The sequence below is a fragment of the Orycteropus afer genome, unplaced genomic scaffold (genome assembly GCF_000298275.1).
Source record: "Orycteropus afer afer isolate SDZICR_OR568_19922 unplaced genomic scaffold, OryAfe1.0 scaffold00163, whole genome shotgun sequence".
Classification (NCBI taxonomy): Eukaryota; Metazoa; Chordata; class Mammalia; order Tubulidentata; family Orycteropodidae; genus Orycteropus; species Orycteropus afer.
The window spans coordinates 74,386-99,928 of record NW_006921750.1 but is presented as its reverse complement, the minus strand read 5'-3'; the positions used below and the strand labels follow the sequence as shown (position 1 = coordinate 99,928).

The 25,543-nt window shown below is 44.2% G+C and overlaps 1 protein-coding gene across 1 annotated transcript; it reads left to right on the top strand.

Annotated features, from left to right (window-relative positions):
- The first annotated feature begins 927 nt into the window (after window positions 1-927).
- MAT1A (methionine adenosyltransferase 1A) lies at window positions 928-16,196 on the top strand. The gene is made up of 9 exons (XM_007946474.2): window positions 928-1,021; window positions 3,948-4,025; window positions 5,755-5,877; window positions 8,371-8,483; window positions 8,924-9,067; window positions 12,937-13,155; window positions 14,066-14,248; window positions 14,612-14,745; window positions 16,094-16,196. Exons 1-9 carry the CDS (start codon window positions 928-930, stop codon window positions 16,194-16,196), a joined length of 1,191 nt encoding a protein of 396 aa, XP_007944665.1.
- Window positions 16,197-25,543: the final 9,347 nt, after the last annotated feature.

The following is a 25,543-nucleotide window of genomic DNA, read 5'->3' as shown; positions in this document are numbered from 1 at the left end:
TTGGTCAAAGCAAGCATCATGCAGGAGTTATGGGAGCAGGATGTTTATCAAGTATATAGGAGTATGTAGATTTTAATTTATCTCCTAGAAGCTTTGGGAAACTGGACTCTGATAACTATCCTGGAATTAGTCTGTCTCTCAGAAATCCTATTCTGAAAAACATTGATCTCTGTAACCTGTCTAATATGATTGCCAGCATCTTAGAGAAGTTGACAGTTTAGGTGAACTCTATTAGCAGAAAAATATAGACTATATCTTTTCCTCTAAAATGAATCTGTTGTGTAACATCAAAGTTGGCTCAGAACATAGATATGTGTTCTTGCTCTGAGAAGGTAGGTTATAGGAAAGTGCCCAGTCCAGACTAAGTAGGGGAGAGGAGGAGGAGCAAACGGCAGAAGTCACAGTATGTTGCAATATTAGCCTAAGCCATATCTCTGGAAAAAAGTATTCTTGAGTCCACGGAACCCCACCTTCCAAGGGGGATGTTATCCTTGGAGCAACATGGCAATATATGCAGCAAAACTGAAGCAGAGTCTCACAGGAGGGAGCTTCAGTTCTATTGAATTTGTATAGCTTTTGCTACCTGACTCTGGGCTTGGGAGGTCATAGGTAAGGAGTGGAATTTTCAAGGTAAGGTGACTTTTCTCACCAGAAGTGGACTCCTCCAATTTCCACACATGATTATTCAGGTACTTTCACTTTTCCATATATAGGAGTCAATCAGGAGCAAGCTAGTGGAGGAAGAGTGACGCCTTGTGTTCAGTCCACTCCTCCTTTCCCACCCATCTTCTTAAGTGCTCCTGTTGGCCAAGCGGGACCCATCCTTGTGTCTCTGCCACAGAAAAGCCTGCTGAGTTGAAAGAAGAACTCAAAGTCACAGCATTAGAACTACTACTCTGAAGAAGCTGTCTGGAGCATTGTGAAGAGATGAACGGGCCAGTGGATGGCTTGTGTGACCACTCTGTGAATGAAGAAGGTGCCTTCATATTCACATCTGAGTCTGTGGGAGAGGGACACCCTGGTGAGTAGGCTGAGATGGACTGACTGCATTTGAGGGGGTCACATTGAGTAGAGTCTTGGAAGGAACTTTGCATTAATAGAAAGGATTGCAAGAGAATCAGTGAAGTGTTTTTCATTCTAATAATTTGTAGTTTGATTAATTAGTCATCTATTAGGCAAATGATAATTTATAAGTTAATGAAGCCAAAGTCCATAGCTACTACCCACCACCAACATTTCTGCATAGTAGGGCTGCAATGGAGAGCAAGCTGTGGGTGAAGAAAGTTTTATGTATATAATGTATCCTCAGATCTTAACTTTTTGTAGTCCTTTTTTTTTTTTTTTTTTGAGTAAAGCTTTATCTGTTATTAATGAGTAGCTTAGGTCAACAGAGAATATTCCTTCACACAAGGCCATGGGTCACTAAATTTTGCACCTAAAGCACAAGGAGTTCAGAAGTGATCAGCCATGTTTCTAACTGGTGCTATGGTTGATCTCTAGGTCCTGGAAGTCTCAGGTATATTAGCTAAGGGAAGTGTAGATAACTTATTGAGGCAGAATAAAATTCAGGCAAATTTTGCCCTTGACAGATAGGTGGACAGTGAAGTGGGGACATGAGAGGGACTTCCTTGGTGGCAATGAGGACCATGGTTAGACATTCAGAACCTCAATCCTAAGTTACTGGCTCTCAGGTTTGAGCATGCACCAGACTACATGAAGGCTCTTTAAAACAGTGTGCTGAACTACACCTCAGTGTCTGATTCAGCTCATCTGTGATGGGAGCAAAGAATATGTATTTCTAGCAAGTACCCAGGTGATATTGATGCTGTTGATTAGGGAACTTCACTGTGAGAACCACTGCTCTAGAAGCACTTATGCATCTCCAAATTTCATTTGAGCATTTGAAGTTTTTGGTAACTTATTCCCAAGCCTGACTTTTTTCATTTTCCTTGCCTTCATTCTTTCTTGAAAATATTTAATTCCCATACCTTATATGTCAGCTTTGGATGTCTCAGTGCACTACTCCTTCCATATATATGGTAAACCAATGGTTCTCAACCATGATTTTACCCTCTTCCTCCTCATGGAGACACTTTTGGTTATCACAACTATGGTGAGGGGAATGCTACTGACATCTAGTATGTAGAGGCCAGGAATGCTGCTAAACATCCCACATTGTACAAGACAGCCTCATGGCTCAATTGAGTGTAATAGACTTTCATTGTGCACAGTTTGATAGATGAATTTCTATATTTACTATTCTCATAATCACAGATACATTGCTATGTCCAACATCTTCTCTACAACCCAGTGGCAATGAAGGTCATATATAGATCTGCCACGATAAATTAACTGTCTAAGTAAGTCAGTTTCCTCTAAGGCTGGGTGACTTTCTGCTTATCCTTCCAAACCTGAATTCCTCTCCACCAAAAAGATAAAAATAATATTTCCTTTTTAATTATCAATATCAATGATTGGCTGTCTTGGGCCTACCAAGAGATATTGATGAAAATTTTGAAAATCTAAGGAAACAGTTCAGAATGGTCTCCCTAGGCTCTATCTTGGCTCTATCTTAGGCTCTTCTGACCTGTCTTGACACCCTTGCCTGACTTCAGCTTTGTCCATAATAGCTGTTGCATTTCCCTGTGAGGATTAGGAGCATGTACGCCGTGTCCTTTGAACATCCATGATCAGCATGTGAATAGATCCTAGGAGTCCTGATGGGCAAGCCTAAAGTGCCCATCATATATCTATTTTAGGATATTTTAGCAGTGGGAGCCCCTCCTGGGTAAAATGTACAGAGGCACTGAACTCATATGAACCTAAATTTACAACCAGGGTCTGACAATGGCAGGTGGGTAAGTAGGGAAAAAAAAAAAAAAACTCAAGCATACGTTTAGTAGCAGTTTCTGAAGGAGATATTAGAACATTAACTTTTAATAACAGATTAATTTACATCTTTAATTATAGAACTTACTATATACTTTCAAGAGCAGAACAGCTTGATTCTGGAGCTGGATTCTAATTAAAGACATTCTTAGCCAATTAAGTGCTAATTCTATGGGTACTTTGAACACTTGTAAGGAGATATATATGTAAATAGCAGTCACTTTTATTTCTGAATTTGTGAGCTCTGACAGTTGATATAACACCCATGTAAAAGTGGATTTTTCCACAGTGCCAGCAAGTAAGCATTCTAGACTACGTAGAGTCTTTAAGGCAGAGAGTAGAAGAGTAAGATCAAATTCTAGCTCATACTTTACCGTTTCTAGCCCACCTTGACTAATGAGATCTAACCCAAATATCAAGATGTCTGGCATTAAGAGGCCGAGTGAACATGTGAGAGGATCTAAGAGATACTTAGGAAAAGCTAAAAAGCTCCCATGGTGCTGTAAGGGTGTGTAGGTGTTCTCCTGAAGAATTCTCGTGGATAGAGACATGGGCTTGGGTGTGGTGGTTTATAAATGGTGTATTGTGTGTTGTGGAACTTGCAGTGTGGTGCATTTGTTTGTCTATTGTGATTCTACAACTTGAGTCATGAGCCTGCTGATGTTATTAACTATTTTAACTTCTGTTTTAAGGACTGTTCCAGATGTTAGAATTAAAGAGAATATGTTTAGGAATGAGAGAAAATTTGGTTATAAGAACCTGTATGTGTTTGTTTGTGTGTACATACACGCCAATTACTTTGGAATCTTAGCAGAGCTAATTTGAGAGTGTATTTGTCTTCTGAGGTAATTCTATGACTTTATATAACACACATCATCCAAAGGGAGGAATGGAAAGAAATAAAAATCTCAGTGATTTCAGTTTTTTATATTTTAAAAAGTGTCCTGTTAGATAGGTAGATTTGATATGTAAACTGACAAAATACCTAATCATTTTATCATCTGTGGTATGTTATAACTAATATTTCAGTGATTCTCTGCATGTTATTTCCTTCCCAGATAAGATCTGTGACCAAATCAGTGATGCAGTGCTGGATGCCCATCTCAAGCAAGACCCCAATGCCAAGGTGGCCTGCGGTGAGAAATGCCTGCTTTCTGCCTGCTGGAAAGCTAAGTGGTCGGGGCTGAGACCTTTATCATGGGCATAAGACCATATACTCCTTGGTTTCAAAATCTGGGTCCTCTGGTTTACAGTAGGTTTTATTCATAAAAACAAAAACAAAACAAAAATTAGAACAAACACACTGCCGTCGAGTCGAACCCAACTCATAGTGACCCCTCCTTGCGTTTCCGAGGCTGTATCACTACAGAAGTAGATTGCCCAACCTTCCTTCCCAGGAGTGGCTGGTGAGTTTGACTGCCAGCCTTCTGGTTAGCAGACAAAGGCCTTAGGCAAAAGGGAGAAAAATATTTCTAATCCTGAAACAAATTGGTAATTATCTTGTAGTTATCCTGTTGTTGTTGATATGTGCTGTCGAGTAGGACCCGACTCATAGCGACCCCTCCTATCACTACGGAAGCAGATTGCCTGATCTACCTTCTGAGGAGTGGCTGGTGAGTTTGAACAGCCACCCTTCTGGTTAGCAGTCAAGTGCCTTAGCCACTACACTACCAGAGCTCCCTGTAGTTATCCTAGCAACTCTAAATAGTAGAGGGTCTGTTTGGAGCCTGACCTCTCTGACACTTGATCTTCATGGGAGTGGACAGCTCACAGTTCTTAGAAGTCTCCACACCACAGAGAGATCTTAGAAATAAAGGAGACTGCTGTGTGGTTATGAGCTGCACCCCATTACAAGAATTTTTGTTGGTTGCATAAAGATCTGGCTCTTCTTGTTCTTTTACCTAGTTTGTGGCATGATTAAGTTTAAAACAATTTATGTTTCACATTTAATAGCAACAGGAAGGCAGAATCTTCACTGATTGCTCTTAATTAAACCAATAGCTTTCCTAATGGGTCTTTTAGTTAAATTAAAGCACTGAAATCTTTCACATCCACATCATTCATTGTTTCATGGTAACTCATGCAGAAAGACCTTCATTTTTATTTTGAGGATAAGTTCTTTGGCAGATGAAACCATTGATGCCCTAGAAGACACAGCAGCAGAGTGAGGGACACAGTCACAGAGCCTAGAAGGATCTAGAGGTGACCAGGTCAGCCCCTCACCTTTCTAGTGGGATGATGATGGGTACCTTGGCCATGGCCCATGGGAAGGGAGAAATGCCTTGCATGGGCTTGAGTTCAGTTCTTCTTAATATCATACACAGATCCAGCCTTCTTTCCCTGGTTACTTTCTCATCCAGGTAGCAAATATTTTAGGGACCCCTCCCCCAGAACTTTTTGTAAATGGCTGGAGAGTAGATTGACATGCCTGGATGCTTTGTCAGGAAGCCTTCCCTGAAGACTGCCGTGGAGCTTTAGCTTTGGGGGTGGAGGCATACATGCTGACTGCCTTCACACTGTCTTATTTTAATCCTCAAACGGTGTATTATTTTATCTTCCTCTAACAGTTGAGGAAGCTGAGACTTGGGGAGGCTCAATAATTTGTCCAAGATCACACAAGTACCTGGTGTAGGTATGAAAACTCCAGTGTGACCAATTCTTCCCAAAGCATTATTCTCCAGGCAACATTGGAAGATGGTCAGTGCTTATTGATGGAATTTATTATTCTTCTTAGTGTTACTAAGTTCATTCTGGAATTATTCATCATAAGATCTCTATGAGTCCTTTTATCAGTGCTGTGTATGGTCTAGACTCATAAACCTCCTTTGCTGGCATGTGGTCCCTCACCTCCTTCTTCCCTTGCAGAGACTGTGTGTAAGACAGGCATGGTGCTGCTATGTGGGGAAATCACCTCTGTGGCCACGGTAGACTACCAGCGGGTAGTGAGAGACACCATTAAGCACATTGGCTACGATGACTCTGCCAAAGGTGAGGCGGCAGGGCCTCTGGGTCAGCATAGGTGTGGGGCTCTGCTAGAGAGCCACCTATACTATACATGTCAAATCTGAGCTCCTGGTCTGTGGAAGTGTAAAAGTGTACTAGGAGGAAAGCCCCTCCCCACCCCATCTCCCACCCACCCACAGTCAAAGGCTCTGGCAGAAGTCACTGGGCTCATTTGAACTAGCACATGCTCATTACTGTTGCAGTGGTCTTGTTTAGGAGTCTTCTGCCATCTTAGAGCAAGTAAGGTTTTGGAAAAGAGAGAATAACCAAGGGACAGGAATTACCTCTGTTGGGATATCACCTTTGTGCTGGGCATGCGCACTCTTTATATGTGCTCTCTTATTTAATCCTTTTAGAAACTGACATACTTATGCAGGTGAGGAAGTAGAAGAGATAAAGAGTTTGTACGAGGTAAAATGAATGAGTGAGTGGCAGACCACATTGGGAGCTTACCATTAAATGGAAAAAATAAATAAATAAAAATTAAAAAATGACATTGACCAGCACTGTTACTGATAACATTTGCATAAGCCAGGCTGTAGCCCAAGTCAACCATGGCTCTGAGTTCAAGGAGGGTGTCCCAGGTCAGCACTAGTTCCTCACCCTGGGGAGCTTGAAGCCAGGGGAGAGGAACAGGCCTGGCAAGAAATTGAGGAGCAACACTGGTGACCAGGCAGGGGCTGAGAGCTGGAAAGAAATTGATGCCACAAAGCAGAGTCCAAGAAGTAGGACTGGGCAGGCAAAGGCACTATGTAAGGGCATTAGAAGACCCAATCCATAAGAGTGGATGCTGAAGGCTTGTGTGCATGTATGTACAGTGGGGATTCTTGCATAGAGCTCAGCTCCCAGTTCTTAAAGGTTTCACAGTGGCTTCTGGCATTATATTCCCAGATTTTAAATAAAAATTCCTTTTGGGTCTCAGCCCTCTGAATTTCCTGAATTTCTACTTTAAGCAGTGGCAGTGAAGAGCAGCCTTCCTTGACTGTTTTGACTCTGCTAATTTCTGCCCCTTGTTAGTTATTAGTCATTAGGTATGAAGTATGGTATCTTTGTGGGTCACAGTGGCAAAGATGACCACACCTCCATCTTTGTAAGTGAGAGAGCCCCAGCTGTGCAAGAAAGCACAGACACATGGAACATCATCAGTTCAGCTAAAGTGTGAAGATCCAAAAGTGGACACAGTTAGTTATAAGAGTCTGTTTCAGGGATCAAGAATCCCTGGGAAGAGAAGCAGTGAGCACTATTAATCCTCCTAAGAACACAGGGAGTGATCATGAGGAAATACACTGTTTACAAGAAGCTGCTTCCTAGCATGTCTCCATGCAGAGCCTGCTCCCTGCTCCACCAGGAAAAGCTTACTTCACCAGGAAATAAGGTGCACCTTATTCAAGAGCAGCACTTGTTCTGCATGAGACACAAAGGATCCCAGGAGGTGATGTCCCGTAGAAAGGAAGGGGAAGAGGGAATTGGCTGAGTTTCTGTGTGCCCAAGGCTGATGTGTGTCTGTGCTAGGAAACTGCCCAAGGTAGAGTGAGATCAGAAAAGTGCATTCTAGGCAGAGTGACTGTATTAACAAAAAGTGGAGGTGGAGAAATATACCCTGTGCATGGCTAAGCCTCATTTCATTTTGGCTAAAGGAAAAGTATTGCAATGCTATTTAAGGGATCTGGGGTCAAGAGACAAGGGCTGTAGAGTCATTTTTCTGAGGAGTTTCAATTTTATTATTTTAAACATTTATATGAACAATATAGTTCTGTTTTTAGTGAGCCCCCTCTGGTAGTGTGAGTAGAAGAGAACAGAGTGATCATGCAATTCAGGACATGGTTCATCTACCTGTCACTAGTGCCTGTGTGGAGGACATCTGTGTGTTCACATGGTCCCAGTGATCTACCACAGAGGCTAGCAGTCAATCAGGGAGAAGATGGGCTCTGTGCACAGGACTCCTCAAATGGGGCTTCTTCCTAAATCCATCCTCAGCATGCTGAACCAGGGTGGAAACCATTCCTCTCCTTCTAGGTCTGAGCTTGGGGGTGGGCTAAAATCTTTGGCATTTCTTTCTGCCTGGTCACTGTAGGTGTCTCATGGCAGGGTGCTGGCAGCAGAGTCCCTCTGAAGTGTGAGTGCACTGTATCTGTTCAATGAATTTACTGTGTTGGTGAGGCATACATCTGGGATTCTGAACTCTATTCACTGATGTTTAAACTGGGCCTGCATAGGTTCCTGTGGGAAGACCAAGGGTGAAGGCCATAGGTCACCCCTTCACTGTCTACCTAGAGTAGTGTTGGTGTTACCTGCCTTTTAAGCTGCAAGTCTGTGTAGACTAATGTGAAGGAATCAGGCTCTTCTTTGTCCTGAGCATCTGCTTTGGGCCTAGACAGGACCAGCTAGTTAGAGCCCATCCACCCAACCCTGGGTCCACGAGGGAGCATAGCCACCCCCTCTGCAAGTGCCCATGCAGGCTTGCTTCCCGCTGCCCAGGCTTTGACTTCAAGACCTGCAATGTCCTGGTGGCTTTGGAGCAGCAGTCCCCCGATATTGCACAGTGTGTTCACCTAGACAGAAACGAAGAGGATGTCGGTGCAGGAGACCAGGTACCTACATTCTGCATGGAACTGGGTCAGGCCTAAATAGTGCAGTAACTTTCTCGGACTTGATGCTAACTATGCTGTCAGGAGCTGGCTGGTGAAGCTCATGAGTAGTGGGGTCAATCACACTGGGCTAAACCTAGTCTGAGAGCCGGGGAGCCATGAGCCAGTCTTGGGGGCATGCTGGATACCCTGTTTCACTGGGGTGATTTTAATGCCTAGCCATGCTGTGGAAGGCTGTGATCACTAGTACCTGATTTTGGCTTGTACACCTTTCTAGAGCTGGGTTGAGGGACCATGGCTTCCTTTCACAAGAACCCAATGCAGAGTTCCATATATGAAACATGCAATCACTGCTTGCAAAAGTGAAATTTTAGACCAGAAGCAAGCTGCTGTTCTGTTGTTCTGAAGTGGACATTTCTTAACCTGCTGTCCTCCTATTACAGGGCTTGATGTTTGGCTATGCCACCGATGAGACTGAGGAGTGCATGCCCCTCACCATCATCCTTGCTCACAAACTCAATGCTCAGATGGCAGATCTGAGACGTTCCGGTGTCCTCCCCTGGCTGAGGCCAGACTCGAAGACACAGGTGAGCTTCCTCCTCTTCCTGTGTGGACAACTCTAAACAAAATTTAAGGACCCCCCAATCCTCTATATTCTTGTCATGTTTAAGATCAAAGTGTGTAGTCTGCATTCTCAAATAATTATTCATTTTAAAAATAATTATTTATTTGGAAAATCCTCAATTCTAAGCTTTTTGCCCAACAATTTATTATGAAAAAATTTTAAAATACAGAGAAGTTGGAAGAAGAGTTCTAGGTGTTTTTCCTCCATAACATATGCCTATTCTGATAATTCTCTATTTCCTGTCACAAACTTACTCTTAAGCAGCTTTTCTATTTTTTATCACTGTCTTTCCCTACACACAGGTCTCTGCATTGTAAACAAGGCTGTCTGTGCTGTCTGTGTCTCACTGTGGCAGTTTTTCTTGTCTTTGTTTCTCATAAAGAGGCTCTAATTTTTTTTGTTTCCAGCCCTTATCCCTTTGCCCCAAACTCTGAGCTCCTTACAGTGTTGAAATACACACTGGAGTCTTATTTGATTGTCTTCGGTAATACAAATGTTAGCACATGGGGGGCCTCTTCTCCACTTCTGCTCTTTATGTGCCTAGCCCTGGTGACCCCTGATGACTCCAGTGAACTCTTTCCTCCTGGTCCCCATCCTCCTGGTGACTCTTTCAGTTCAGAGGCACTTTCTCTAACGTATTCTCCTCTCTGTCCACACTTGTGGGTCCAGTTTTCCCTTCACACACTCAGAACCAAATCTTGAACACTCTCTCAAAAATTAGCCCCATATCTGCCCTACTCTGGGAGCCTACTTTATGCTGCTGTGATTGCCTCCCACTCAGCTGCAGGGGTGGGGTAGGGTATGTTTCCCCAGTCCTGCCATAGACCCCCTCTGCCTCCAGTAAGCTGTGCTCCATGCCTTGCCTGCAGAATGTTCTCCTGCTCTGACCCAGCCTTCCTGGAGCCTTCACTGTGTTGCCATGCCTGGCCAGTGCAGCCCATACCCCCACTGAGATCTTCCTGTTACTTCCTTTGGACTTCACTTTTAATTTTCTGGTACCTGCTCTGTATGTTCTGCCACTTTCTGCTTCCATTGGAAAAGATCCCCATCTGTAATTTTCAAAGCCTTTCTTGGTCCTCCATCTTTAACTTCCTCAGCAACCCCGTCCCATACCCTTACAAGCTTTTTCTTGATCTACATCCTTACACTGTGTTCCCCTTTTTCCTTAGTGTTTCTACTGTTCCCTTTATCTACAGTCTTTCTCAGGTCCCTTTCTGCCCTTTAGTGGCCAAGAGAGTTCTCATCTCCCCATGGACATCTTTCCTGCCACTACCAGACTACTACCACGCATGTCATGTGCATTTGTATAGCTCAGCAGTAGGCACATGGCTTTTACTCTAGCTGCATAGTCCATATTGAGAGCAGAGGTGGCACAAATACCCTGGATACCTTGCTTCACTGGGGTGACTTCAGGGCCTTGAGTCCAGGAAGAGCAGGTGGGCTATCCACATGACCCTAAGGTGAGAAATTGAATCAGTATCTTTCAGTTAAAGTATTTAGATTGTGATGGCACCAAATGAAAGGGGTGTTGAGACATGGGTGTGCCGTGGCCTGATATTTTGCTGATACAGAAAGAGGTTGGGGATTCATAGAAAAGGAGATCTGAGAGCAGGAACAGGACAGAGAGTGGGACTGACTGAGCTTTCCTTTTCCTACCCACCTTTCAGATCAGCTGACATAATAGGAAAGGCTTCTTTCTTTCTGCATAGATAAGAAATTGGAGATTCCTAAGTCTAGGAGGCAGCAAGAGAGGAAAAGAGCGGAAACTGGGCTCTTTTAGGGCTTCTCTTCCTGCAAGATTGCACTAAGCTTTCCTACAAATACTCCCTTGGATACCAGAGTCTACCTCATTCCTTGCTAGCAGGCAGAGGGTGAAGGTGTGAGTCAGTTTGCAGGCTCTCATGGACCCCTCAGCCAGCCTGCAGGCAGTCTGGCTCTCTTTCCACAGCACTATGTGTGAGAGGTAGTGCAGAGAAATCAACCCTGCTTGTAAAGAATTTCCATCATCAGACCAGAGTACTGACTGTGAACAGGATGAAGCTTTCTTTCCACCTTAGCAAATTCTTGGGCTGATATTGGGAATTGGGTGGCAGTACAAGGGCTATTTTTATACTTCATCAGAGTTGTGTTTTCCATGCTGTGTTTTTCCCAACATCTTGCTGATGTAGTGAGATAAGAGCAATGCTTGGGGCCCTTTGCTCTGCTGCCAGTTGATAGGTCTGTGAGGAATTTGCCAGAAGGAGAGAAGTGCAGTCCAAGTAGAACAGTGAATGGGCCTCCTTAACTCCTTAGGATGTGAAGGCCTGGTCCTAAACCTGCTGGGCAAGCCCTCTCTGAAAGCCTCACACCAAGTGCTATGTGTGTCCAGCCCAGCATGTAGAGGCTGTTCTCCATCTGCAGATGTCTTTGTGGCCAGAATTTTTTCTCTTCCCTCTTCCAGAACCCACCCATTGTTTTTTGACCAGCCAGGACACAACATGGAAGTCTCATGCACACCCACCACTGACTGGTGGATGTCTGAGGGCCCTTGGGCAGGCACAACTCCAGAGAGGCACTATTTATTTCCCTGGGTCCTGTAGGGCCCCTAGGTAGGGAGCAGTCCTATGCCTATGGGAATGTTCTACCAGAATCATCTGCCATAGCTGCACCCTGCTAGCACTGCATGTTCTGGGCCCCCTGGCCCACACTGCTCTGGGCAGCATGGAGTCTGTGGCCCAACACACCACTCTGGATCTGGAGTGGTGGCCTTCTGCTGCAAGTCCACACAGCTCCAGGTAAGATCCCTGCTTCCCTGGCTGTATAATACTGACAAAGTGTTTAGCTTCTGGATCCTCAGCTTTCTTGTCTATAAAAGCTGCTTATGGTACATAGTGTATGCTCAGTTAATTCTAGGTCTTTTCCTAGTCTCTCTGCTATCTCTCCCCACATCACTCTCTACACCAGGGTGCCAAGACCATCCAGTCTGTAGTGTCTGGCCCATGCATACTCATGAATGTGTGGTGAAGCACAGACCCATGAGGGGCACTTTGTCTGCAGGGAGTGGAGGACACAGGCTCTCCAGTTCTCTTTGGCCTCACACAGCTGGCTGTAAGACTTCAGACACATGCTTTCATATCCAACACCCTCATTTTTCTTATTTGTAAAGTGGGGACTGCAAGGCCTCCCTCACTGTGGTGACTTTAGGTTAATAGGTGATGTATGGAATGGGCATGTAGCTGACCCCTGTTGATGGGAATGTCTTGGGCAGCCTGATCTGAAGGATATCATGGGAACATCTTTCTCTCTAGGGTCATCTGCTCTTCCTCTCCTTGTCTGGTTATCTTGAGCTGGCCCTTGCTGCATCCTTTCTCACAGCCACCCTGGCCTGGGTCCTCTTATACTGTTCTTTCAGCAGGCAGGTCTCCTGGCCCTATATGCATCCAGAACCCTCCACCATGGGTGCTAGTCAGCCAATATGTGACTTGTGAACCTCTGTGCTCCTCACTTGAGCAGAGATACACTCTGACCCTAGGCCATAAAGTACAAGAGAAAGCTTTAGCCAAGAGGCATTCAGGGCCACCAGGAGCCTGTAATGCAGAAGCAGGGGTGGCTAGTGGTCACAAGTTGAGAGGAAACTATGGCATCTCAGACTTCAGGTTTTGTGTAATTAAAAATTGTGGAAATAGCTCACATCTTCCACCCAGTCATCTCTGACATGGGGCAGGTGTTCAAATGGGTAGGCTTGTTGGTTAGCTTCCTGAGGGCCACTGGTGGTGGGCACCTGAGGACCTGAGCATCTGGTGGCCACAGGCAAAGCAGAGCCTCAGTACATCTTCCACTTCTGATTTGCAGGTGACTGTCCAGTACACACAAGATAATGGTGCAGTCATCCCTGTGCGCATCCACACCATTGTCATCTCCGTGCAGCACAATGAAGACATTACACTGGAGGATATGCGCACAGCCCTGAAAGAGCAGGTGATACGGGCTGTGGTGCCAGCTAGATACCTGGATGAGGACACCATCTACCACCTGCAGCCCAGTGGGCGGTTCGTCATTGGAGGCCCTCAGGTGTGTCCCACCTGTGTTTCTGGGTCACAGGCCACTGCAAGTGCTCCACATGGGATGGCCTGGGCTGGCTGTGGATCTAAAATGCAGTCAATGGGTCTAGCCTCAGTCACATGCTCAGCCAGCGTGTGAGGAATGGGTTTGTGTCTCTAGGATCCCTCTTTAGTGCTTGCTGGGCCCTTCATTACAGATGCCCCAAATGGCCAGGATACCTGCCTATTCTGGCTGTGCTCTCTCTGGCAACATGCTGAATCACCACTGTGATGTTTGTTCATGAGGTCTAATGAGCAGAAAGTTTGGACAGGGTTCTTTGAGACAGGCACACCTGCTGCCCCTTCCTCCTGTACCTACAGGAGTGAGGAGAAAGGCTACTGTTGCCAGCAGGTCCTCCACTGTGGATGTGCTGCCACAAAGATCTATGAGCAAACCTATTGAAGAAACACAAGTGGAAGGAAGGGAGAGCTACTATTTTCTTGCAACACTTCTCAAAGCCTAGACAAGCTACTATGAACAGTGGATCTTTAAAAGGGGGATACAATATGCAGACTTTCCCCAGATCACTTAGCCTAGAGTCACTGCCCTTTAAATATATCTCTATTGCTCTATTGCCCAAAACAGACATGTGGCATCTTTGGTTACATCACCAGCCTACTGTGCTACCACCCAGTGCTATATTCATCAGTGCAGCACCCCTCCTGTAGTTGGGTTTCTCAGTATGATGGACTCATTTTTTTAAAAATGTTTGAAGCTGGCTGTGACCCAAAAAAAGCTCTGACTAATCTTCCTTAGGTACCACCTGACTGTCTTCACTAGTTGGTGGCTGAGCAGAGATGAGAGCCCAGAGTTGGTTCTGGGATAATGTCCACCTGCAGGCATTGTCTTCTGGTGCTGATGCTTTTCCTTCTCTCTGCAGGGGGATGCAGGAGTCACTGGCCGTAAGATCATCGTGGACACCTACGGTGGCTGGGGTGCTCATGGTGGTGGTGCCTTTTCTGGGAAGGACTACACTAAGGTGGACCGCTCAGCTGCATATGCTGCCCGCTGGGTGGCCAAGTCCCTAGTGAAAGCTGGCCTGTGTCGGAGAGTGCTTGTGCAGGTAGGGAAAGTACCTGTGCAAGTAGAGAGAGTGCCTATGCAGGTAGGTCAGCTCCCCACATGCTATCTCACCATTCCTCCTGGAAGTGAGAGCCTAGAGCAGTTCTGCCCCAATAGATGTTAGCCTGGCAGGAAAACCAGTAACCTTGCCCAAATGTTGTGACTCTGTGTTATGTCCTCAGAGAACCTGGGGAAAGGAAAATAAAATTCTTCAGAAAGGGGGAGAAGCTCATATGGAGGAAAATGCCTATTGGGAAAACTATAGTTTTGTAGGCAGACGGGTGGGGGCTCCCTTCCTGAGGACTCTGCAGGGGGACGGGTAGTGGGCAGAGGCTCCTGTCTCTCTGAGTTGTCTCTCTGCAAGGTTTCCTATGCCATTGGTGTGGCGGAGCCACTGTCTATCTCCATCTTCACCTATGGAACTTCTCAGAAGACAGAGAGAGAGCTACTTGATGTGGTGAACAAGAACTTTGATCTCCGGCCTGGAGTCATTGTCAGGTAAAGTGAATGCTGCACTCAGGACCACTTCCCCACACCCAGTACTCCACAGAAAGAACAGGCTTTCAGCCTCTCAGAAATAGAAGGATCTCCAAGTCCCTGGCCCAGCAGAAAGTATTCTTCAAAAGCAGAGATTTTGGTTTTCAGGTTGGAAGAAGGGATGCATATCCTTGCTGGCCCAGCAGACACTGACTGCATCTCTAAGCAGACAGAAATCTGGGAGTTCTTATAAGTCCTATAGTCAGTTAGTTTTCCCATAGGCTCTCATTCCCATATTATCCCTGCTTTGGAGCATGGTGATGATGCAGTTGTTCTGGACTTGGATTGGTGCAATGGGAGGAGAAAGGTTCAAATCCTCTCTCCTAGTGCTCCTGTGTACACCTCTGAGCCTCAGCCTCTTTTCTCTCTTTCTTTATATGTACACACATCTATAGATTTAACTTTTTATTATCATTTGGGTGAAAGTATACGGAGCAAATTAGTTTCCCATTTAAGCCATTCATACACAGTTTGTTTTGTGACGTTGATTGCAGTTCGCATAATGTAATAGCACTCTTCCCACTTCTTCCCTGTGTTTCCTGTTCCATTTGGCTTTCTTTCCTATCCCTTCTGGCCTTCTGAGCTTTCTTTCTGGTCACAAATGCTGCCCTTCTGATCTTGTATGTTTGATTTTTCTAAGGAGTGTGTACCTTCCTGGTATTATTGTACACCTGATAGACATGTTTGGCTGAAAGTTGAGCCAAGAGGTGAATTCAGTTCCAGATTGTGAGGGTGACTATAGGTCATAGCCTTGTGGGTTCCTTCAGTCTGTATCTCACCAGTAAGTCTGGTCTTTTTTTTTTTTTAAATGATTTTTGAGTTTTCTTCCTATTCCCCACCTCCCTATCCAGGACCTTCTATTGTGGTCACTTTCAGAACAGTTGGTAATGATAGTAGGGCACCATCTAGTTCTGTTCTCAGGGTCATGGAGGCTGAGGTTCACATGGCCCATTAGTCCTTTAAACTAATTGTTTCCATGTTCCTTTGATTTTCTTCACTTTTCTTGTTCCAGACAAGGCGAGACAAATAGTTGTACCTTAGATGGCTGCTCACAAACTTTTAACACCCCAGTTACTACTTATCAAAGTCAGATGCAAAACATTGCCTTTGTGGACTATTTCATTTGGCTTCTTCATTTTAAGTGGGCTTAAAAGTGTGTGGTATGTGTAAGTGAATTGCTCTGTGAGGGACAAATCTCCACATGGTTTGGCGGCTATCCTTTGTCAGTCACCTTCATGTTGGTATTGAGAGAAAGCAGCCTGGCTCTTCTACCATTATAAAATGATTATTTCTTCTGCTGACTATGCAGGGATTTGGACTTGAAGAAGCCTATCTACCAGAAGACGGCATGCTATGGCCACTTCGGAAGAAACGAGTTTGCATGGGAAGTTCCTAAGAAGCTTGTGTTTTAGGGCTGACAGGCCAGCCTGGCCTGCAGCATCCTGACCCTGCCCTGGAGGCATCTAGATAGCAAGTTCCTCTTCTCCACACCCCAATTCTCAGGTCCCCTAGATTCCAGGCTTCTGGCTGCCTCTTGTAGAGTGTTCCTGCCAGCCCATGACCCTATAGGGAGAAGCTAGGCCCCTGATGAGTGCTCTACCACTCATGAATAGCTATAAGTGGAGCTTCCTGGTGTTGGGGTCATGCTTCCTTGTGAGGTGATTCATAATGTTCTCTGCCTTTCCCTCAGACCAGGGTGATGTAATTTACTTTTGTGATAACTACCCCTTCCCCCTCATTCTCTTACCCAGGCTATACCCTCACCAGATCCTCCACATAATCTCACAATTGCCAAGGGTACAACTCTCACAGATCCTAGGGGTAGGGCTAGGCCTCCCCACCACATCTTCAGCTAGTGCCTCTGAGCTGAGACCTGGCTAGGGTAACAGCAGCTGACACCTCTTAAGCACTTACAGTGTGCAAGGACTGAGCTAAACACTGTTCTCATTTTTTCTTCACTGCAACATGATGAGGTTGCACTTACTAAACTCAATCCGTTGCCATTGAGTCTATTCTGTTTCATCACAACTCTATAAGACAGAGTAGAACTGCCCTATAGTGTTTCCAAGGCTGTAATCTTATGTGAGTAGACTGCCATATCTTTCTCTTGCAGATCATCTGGTGGGTTCAAATCGCTAATCTTTCTGCTAGCAGCTGAGTGCTTAACAACTGCATCACCAGGGCTCCTTAGCATCTCCAACTATCTACTTTATAAATGGGGACACTGAGGCACAGACTATCTAGCTAGTTCTCACAAAACCCCACAGCTGCACACGAGAGCATGGGCTTGAGTTCTCATTGCTGTCTCATGCCATAAACAGGCCTGAGCAGAAATAAAGTAATTGAAACGAGGCTATGGATCTGTACTAAAGAGATTATTGTTGCTGATTCTTGAGGATTATTCCACAGGTTCTTGGTAATAGTCTGCAAAGCCAGGAAGGAAGTAAAGGATTATTTCATTGGTTCCATTTGTTTCACAGATGGTTCAAGGTGAGTTGTGTATCCTGGCCTATGGGATGCCTGCAGTTTGTAATTAAGAAGCAGCCACATAATTCTAACCTACTGAACACACAAGATTATTCAGGGTTTGGGTTGTTACACCTCTGGATTGGTAGAAGTGGGGCCAGGCCAAATACAAGCGTTAGTCTTACTTTATCCTAGCATAGAGGCAGCCTTTTTTATGGAGGGAGGGGTGTCACTGAGCCCTGTCTCCTTCACATCTTTCTTCCTTGACCTCTTTGTGGGTTTTCAGGCAGAGTGCCATTTGAGTAAGTGGGCAGCTTTCAGATGTCCCTTCTACTAGAGGTCATTCTTAAGGCCCAAATAGTGAATGTTAGTGACCCAGGTGGCAGAGCTTGCCACAAGTTGGCTGTGATTAAATGAGGAGATTCTGGTTTGCCAGGGGCCTTCTGTAAGGTAGGTATGCTCCCAAGGGGCCTGAGCAGTTCTCACCACCTCAGGGTTTGGGAAACTGAGCTCTCTCATGACTTTCTTTTCATGAATGGAACAACCTGTCCCACCTGTCCTCAGCCTGGGCTTCTCACACACCATATTTGCCTTCTTTCAAGATCCCAGGACTATAGGCTTGAGTAGGGGCCTTGTGACCCCAGGAGACCATGAAGCACTGGGCTTCTTGCCAGGCACAAGGTTTTGGTTCCAGTAGGAACAGTCAATCCAGTACACCTCTTCTGGGCACCTGGCCTGGGGCACAAATGGCTTTCCCTTGCCATTAGGGAAAAGATGCTGTTTGTGGTAGAAAAAGAAGCCCAGATTACCATTAAATCCTAGAGCTTGTGTATAGTGTTGTGTGATTTCTCCACAAGACTCCCCTTATCTAGTCTCAAGTCCCTTCCAGCTGAAGTGGGTGTGACCTGGAAATATTTGAAGTGAAAATTCCAAATTTTATCCACCCCCACCCCGACATCGTTGGGGTCAACATTGTTATAAACAAATGTTTATGTGAAACTCCGGTAGCTTAGTGCCTAAGGTACTTGGCTGCTAACCAGAAGGCTGGCGGTTCAAACCCACCAGCCACTCCTCGAAAGGAAGGTTGGGGAATCTACCTCCATAGTGATACTGCCTCGGAAACCCAAGGAGGGGTCGCTGTGAGTCAGGTCTGACTCAAGGACACATAACAACAACAACAATATGTGAAACTAAGGACTTTATCTGATAATAGTTCTTGCTAGAGCACTGCATAAAAACTCTACCATATGACTGGTCTTTGTCTGAAAAACCCCAGAGAATACCCGCCTCTTGTACGGCATTATTGATCCTCACCCCCAGGAAGACTTCTGTCCCTGAACTAAGCTTCAAAAAGCCCATCTATGTGATGTACGTTGTTCACGGTCCAAGTTTTTCTCACCTGCCAGTACTGTGTGCTAAGTCACTGCATTACCTTACTTATTCTTCAGCACACTGTACCGAGGAATTCTTAATAAATACATTTTACTTACGGAGAGCCTGAGGCCAAAGAAGTGGCTACACTTCAGGAGCATGTGCACTTGGTTATGTGTGCTGCTGCCCCTGATCCTCTTCTGTATTTTGTTTCTCTGCCTATTCCTTACTGTGTAGGATCTGTAGTAAGACCAGCACAGGTGATCACTTAGGCCATATTTGTCCAAATATTAAAAAAGTGATTGAATGAATAAAGTTGATCTGGACAAGAGGTTTGATCTACAGGGAGATAAGCCAGACCTTTAAATAGGTACACGTTTCCCTTTCACAAATGTTCTTTGATTTGAGGAGAATAAGCATTATTTTCTGTTAGGAGGTTGTCCTAGGAATGTCCTTGTTTCTACTAGAAGGTTGTCCTGCAGTAGCCCCTGCACCTGTAACCCCAATGGTTGGTTAAAAAGATGGAGAGATGGGAATGGCACTGCTTCCTCAACAAGCAGCTCTATAGAACAAGTTGGCATTTCAGACATGGTCAGAATAGGCTCCTCCCCTCTCCTGGATGAGGTGGCTTGGGTGAGACCCACTGTTCTGGTTACCTAGTGCCACTCTGACAGGAATATACCACAAATGAGATGGCCTTAACAAACAGGAGATTATTCTCTCACAGTTTGGAGGCTTTAAGTCCAAGTTCAAACTGCCAGGCTCTAGGGGCTGTGTGAAAGCCCCTTGTCCTTGGGCTTCAGTTCTGGCTCTTGCTCCCAGCCCACTGAAGCTAGAGGCATCTCTTCACTCAGGTAGCTACTGGCTGCTGAGGCTAACAAGGCCAAGGTTGACAAATAAAATGGCACAGTCCCAATGTTACCAAACCACACGGCAGACCAAATCCATTCTAAGTCCCAAGGTTGACAGAGCAAGGCAGGCTGCTGAACAATGACATAGCTACATGCAGGGTCCACATGTGCCATAAGCTGGAGAATGTTCCCCAAGGCTTCTGCTTATATACAGGAAGCAGACCACATTCCCAAGGCAGCTACTCAGCTGCTCACAGTAGATTCAACCATGGAGTTGATTCCCAGTCTCATCATGAAGAATACTACATCCAGCTGCCCAGTCACTCAACCAGGCCCAGCCAAGTTGACACCCAAACTGAACTACCACACCCACCAAGATTGCTGAGATGCTAATATGAGAGAGGCTGGTCTGGGGAGCCAGGAAGGGCAGAAGGGCAATGAAAACCTAGGAAGGCAGCCAAGAGGAAAGAGGCCAAGGATTGGAGCGTCTCATAGTCTCATTTGTGATAGAACTGACACCCTGAAAGGCCACTACATGGGATATAAAATGAAATATTCTTCATGGACCATAATACACATTTTGCAAGAATGCATACAAACAAAAAAACTTGAAACACATTGGAATGCTTACCTATGGGGGACAGAAGTAAATAAAATAGTAAGTAATAATTTAAAGAATAAACTAATTGGGCAATAATTAAACATAATTAATAATTAAATAAAATGATTAGTAATAATTTAAACAATAAAATAATGAGAACAAGGAGAAATACGAAGCCCTCAAGTGCTAAGACATCAGTGAAATGAGGAAGTAGGAAAGGCGATTGAAGGCAGGAAGACCGAAGGAATATGGATGTCTCAGGAAGCCAAATGATAATGGTCTTTAAAATGAGGGAGGGACTAACCTATGAAATGATAATGATGCGTGAGAGGACAATTTGGAGCCAGAGGATGTCAATGACCATGAAACATTAATAAGTAATCATAGCCATGTTCCCACCCAAATATGATCCCACCCAATGCATTCAGAATAAACCCATAGAATGTGATTGGCTACTACTGCCCATTGGCCTGGCCTGTGCCCACTTCAGCCTCACTCTGGGCTCTGCCCTGCCATCCACTCACTTCATTCACCACCCTCACAAGCCTCACTTTTTTTTTTCCTCCCATACAGGCCATGCTCATTTCTGGGCCTTTGCACACATTGCCCTATCTCATCTCATATGTCTCAGAGGACATTTTGGAGTTTCTGAAAAGCTTTTCCTGGAGAACCTCTCTTTTCCACCCCATTTCATTTTTAGTTTCTTTTACAGTACTTACCACAACATGTCATTATATATTTGCCTGTTTACTTCCCTGGACTCCTCTTTACAGTCTTGAATTAGAAGTCACCCTTCAGAATGTTCTCCCTAAATACCCTTCACAAACTCTGCTCAGCACCACCTCTATCATTCTGATACTGGGATATCAAAAGTTGAGACTACTTAAGGATGTCTATGCTTGGTCATTTAAGTCTACCACTCACACAGAGCTTGGTGCTTTCTGAAATCTGGCCTTGTCTTCTTTGTTTGCCATTTTATACCTGCCCTAGTGGAGGGCCTGCACAGAGCAGGTTCTGGACTTCACACTGGTCACATCAGAGAATGAATTCTAGGCATTCTCTTGCCTCATGACCTCGGAGCTCCTCTTAGCAAACGCAATGCAACACACTGCCCTGGAGTCAGATCTGACTTATAGTGACCCCTCCTTTGGTTTCCCAGGCAATATCACTACAGAAGTAGATTAGCCAACCTTCCTTGTGAGGAGTGGCTGGTGGGTTTGAACTGCCAGCCTTCTGGTTGGCAGTCAAATGCCTTAGGCACTACACCACCAAAACTTCCTCTTAGCAAAGAAATTCTAAAAGAAACAAGAGTCCTGTCTCTGGTAGGAAACCACCACACTCAGGTGCCCAGAAATGTCAATCACAACTATTAACAGAGTTGAGGACTTTTTTTTTTTCAAGCACATTTTAAGAGAGTAGCACTGTGACTGTGGGAATTTATATGACCATTATTCAACATTTTAATTTTTTCAACACTAGAAGTAAACTCTCGTAGCATAGTACCTAAAGGACTTGACTGCTAACCAGAAGGCTGGTGGTCCAAACCCACCAGCCACTCCTTGGAAGGAAGGTTAGGGAATCTACTTCCGTAGTGATACTGCCTTGGAAACCGAAAGAGGGGTCGCTATGAGTTGGGCCCGACTCGATGGCACATAACAACAACAACAGAAGTAAACATGAGATGACAAGGAGATGACAAACCCCATTTCCCACAAGTGAAGTTGACATTAGCTGGGGTAGACAGGCACTTAAAAAGTGTGTGTTGGGAAAGCTTGGACTGAGTGTGAGATGTTGTTAGATGCTGTTGAGTCAGTTCCAACTCATAGCTACCCTATGTACAGCAGAATAAAGCACTGCACAATTGTGCACCCTCCTTATAATCCTTGCTATACCTAAGCCCATCATTGCAGCTACTATATCAATTTGTCTTGTCAAGGGTCTCCTTTTTGCTGACCCTCCACTTTACCAAGTATTACATTCTTCTCCAGGGAATGGTCGCTTCTGACAACATGACCAAAGAAGGTGAAATGAAGTTTGGCCATTCTTGCTTCCAAGGAGCATTCCGGCTCAGGTTTTTTGATGACATATTTTTTTCTTCATCTGGCAGTTCATATTTTCAGTGTTCTTTGCCAACACTACAATTAAAAAGCATCAACTATTTTTTTTAGTGATTTTTTTATTGTGGTTTGTGTAAAAGTTTATAGAGCAACTTCACTTTCCATACAGCAGTTCACATATACTTTGTCTCATGATATCGACTACAATTTACCACAATGTAACAGCTCCCCTCCCACTTCCTCCCCATAGCTACCTCTTCCCTGTGTCCATCCTTCGATGCACTCCTTCCCCCTGAGCTGTCTCCCTGTGCATACACAGCCCTTCTTTCTCCCATGATTGTTCTCTCTAAAGAGTGTATCTACCTCAAGTAAATGTTCAACTCATATGCCTGTCTTTCTGGCTGTAAGCCACAGGTGTGGGTTCAATTCAAGACCTGAAAGACAGCTAGGGCCCATAGTCTCAGTGGTTCTACCAGGCTCTAGGATCTATCAGACCAGCAAACCCTTTTTTTTTCCCAAATGATTTTGAGTTTTGTTCCACATTCTTCTCCCTCTCTAACCAGGATCTCTTACATAGATACCCCTCTGAGTGGTTGTCAGTGGTAGCCAGGCACTATCTAGTTTTTCTGGTCTCATACTCATATAGGCTGTGGAACACATGGTGTACCAGTCACTAGGACTAATTGTTTCCATGAATATTTGGTTTTCTTCATTCTTCTTTGCTCTGGATGAGGAGAGACCCATCCTTGCATCTAAATGGCCACTTGCAAGTGTTTAAGATCCCACTTGCTACTCGCCAAAGTAGGAAGTGGAACAATGTTTTGTGTAGTATATTATGCCAATTGAGCTTGATGTCCCCTGTGACTTTGGTTCCAAGCCCAGAGATTCAACTACTCGCTCCCTCTGGGTGGCTGGCTGTGACCAAGAAGTGATACAACCTTGTCCCTTGTCAGCTCTACTATACACCTGGGAATTCTTACACAACATACAAATAAACTTGTAGAACCATTGTCTGCCAACCCTTTACATGGTCTTAGGTATACTCCCACTGACATACCTAATAGTTCAGCTTGTCCACCCATCTATCCACCCATATACCCATGTTTACCTTCCCTGACAATGCAGTACTGTATGTGTAAAAGGGTTCATCTTTGTTGTCTGCACCTCCCATGTACCTCTCTATGTCTTCGTTTTCCTCAGTGTCAACATGTTGATCACTCACATTTGGTACATTGCCCTTCTCTTCACCCAAATCAATACTTATCTCTACCTATCTAACAGTGTTCTCTCCCCCCCTTCATCTGGCACTCCATATTGCTGGTAACCATATTGCTTTGTTGGCAGTAACCAAGAAAGAAAATTTTCTTCCATAGTTAAAACTTTCCTTGACTTTTACAATAACAGACTAATACAATATTTGTCTTTCTGTGATTGACTTGTTTCACTCAGCATAATCTTCTCCAAGTTCATCCATGGTATGCAGTGTTTTGCAGATTCTAGGTTATTCTTTATGGTTGCATAGTATTCCATTGTGTGTATGTACTGTAGTTTAGTTATCCATTCCTCAGTTGATGGACACCTAGGTTGTTTCCATCTTTGGGCTATTGTAAATAGTGCTGCAATGAACATGGGTGTGCATATGTCTGTTCTTGTCATGGCTCTCACTTCTTTAGGATATATACTTACTAATAGAATGGTATTTCTAATTTCAACTTTTTAAGGAATCACCATATTGTTTTCCACAGTGGTTGTACCATTTTACAGTCTCACTACCAGTGTATCAGAGTCCCAATCTCTCTGCGTCCTTGCCAGCATTTGTTATTTTCTGTCTTGTGAAACTTTGCTACTAGGGCTGGGGCAAGATGGTATCTCATTGTTGTTTTGATTTGCATCTCTCTAATGGAAGGTTGGGCAATCTACTTCCATAGTGATACTGCTGTGGAAACCCAAGGAGGGGTCGCTATGAGTCAGGTACAACTCGACAGCACATAACAACAACAACAATGGCTAATGTTCATGAGCATTTCTTCATATGTTTGTTGGCCGCCTGAATATCCTGCTTGGTGAAGTGTCTCTTCATGTCTTCTGCCCATTTTTTAATTGTATTATTTGTCTTTTTGTTATTGAGGTTTTGGAGTTTTCTATAAATTCTAGAGATAAGTCCCTTGTCAGATATGTAATTGCCAAATATTTTTTCCCAATCTGTAGGTTGTCTTTTGACTCTTTTGGAGAAGTCTTTGGAAGCACATAAAAATTTAATTTTTAGAAGGTCCCATTCATCAAGTTTCTCTTCTGCTGTTTGTGCATTTTGGTTTATGCTTGATAGTCTATTTATGCCATATATTAGAGCCCCTAAATTTGCCCCTAGTTTTTCCTTGAGGTACTCTATAGTTTTAGGTTTCACATTTAAGTCTTTGATCCATCTGGAGTTAGTTTTTGTGTATGTGTGAGGTACAGATCTTGTTTCATTTTCCTATAAATGGATTCCTAGTTTTGCCAGCAGCATTTATTAAACAAACATTCTCTTCCCCATTTAATGGATTTGGGCCCTTTGTCAAAGATCAGCTGACCATAGGTCGATGGATCTATTTCTGGGTCCTTAATTCTATTCCATTGGCCTGTGTGTCTGTCATTATACCAATACCAGGCAGTTTTGACAACTGTGGCTGTATAGTAGATTTTGAGATCCAGCAACGTGACATCTCCTCCTTTGTTCTTTTTCTTGATAGTGCTTTGCTTACCTGAGGTCCCTTTCCTTTCCATATAAAGTTAGTGATTGGTTTTCCCATATTTTTAAAGATGTTGATGGGATCTGGATTGGGATTGGATTGTATGTATAGATTGTTTTAGGTAGAATTGCGATTTTCACAATGTTAAATCTTCTTATTCACGAGGATATGATGTTCTTCCATTTATGTAGATCTCTTATGGTTTCTTGAAGTTGTTTTTATAATTTTTTTATACAGGTCTTTTGTGTCCCTGGTACGACTTATTCCCATGTATTTATTTATTTATTTATTTTTAGCTAATGTAAATGGTGTTGATTTCCTTACTTCTTTTTCAACAATCTCTTTGCTGGTGTAGAAGAATCCAACTGCATTTTGAATGCTGATCTATGTCCTGCCACAATGCTAAATCTCTCAATTAGTTCCAGTTGATTTTTGACTGAGTCTGTTGGGTTTTCTAGGTATAGGATCATATCATTAGGAAATAGGGATAGTTTGACATCTTCCTTACGAATTTGAATGCCTTTGATTTCCCTTTCTTGCCTTATTGCCCTGGGTAGGACTTCCAGTACAATGTTGAATAGAAGTGGTGATAGCAGGCATCCTTGTCTGGTTCCTGTTCTCAAGAGGAATGGTTTCAGTCTCTCTCCATTGAGAATAATGTTGGCTGTCAGTTTTGCATAGATA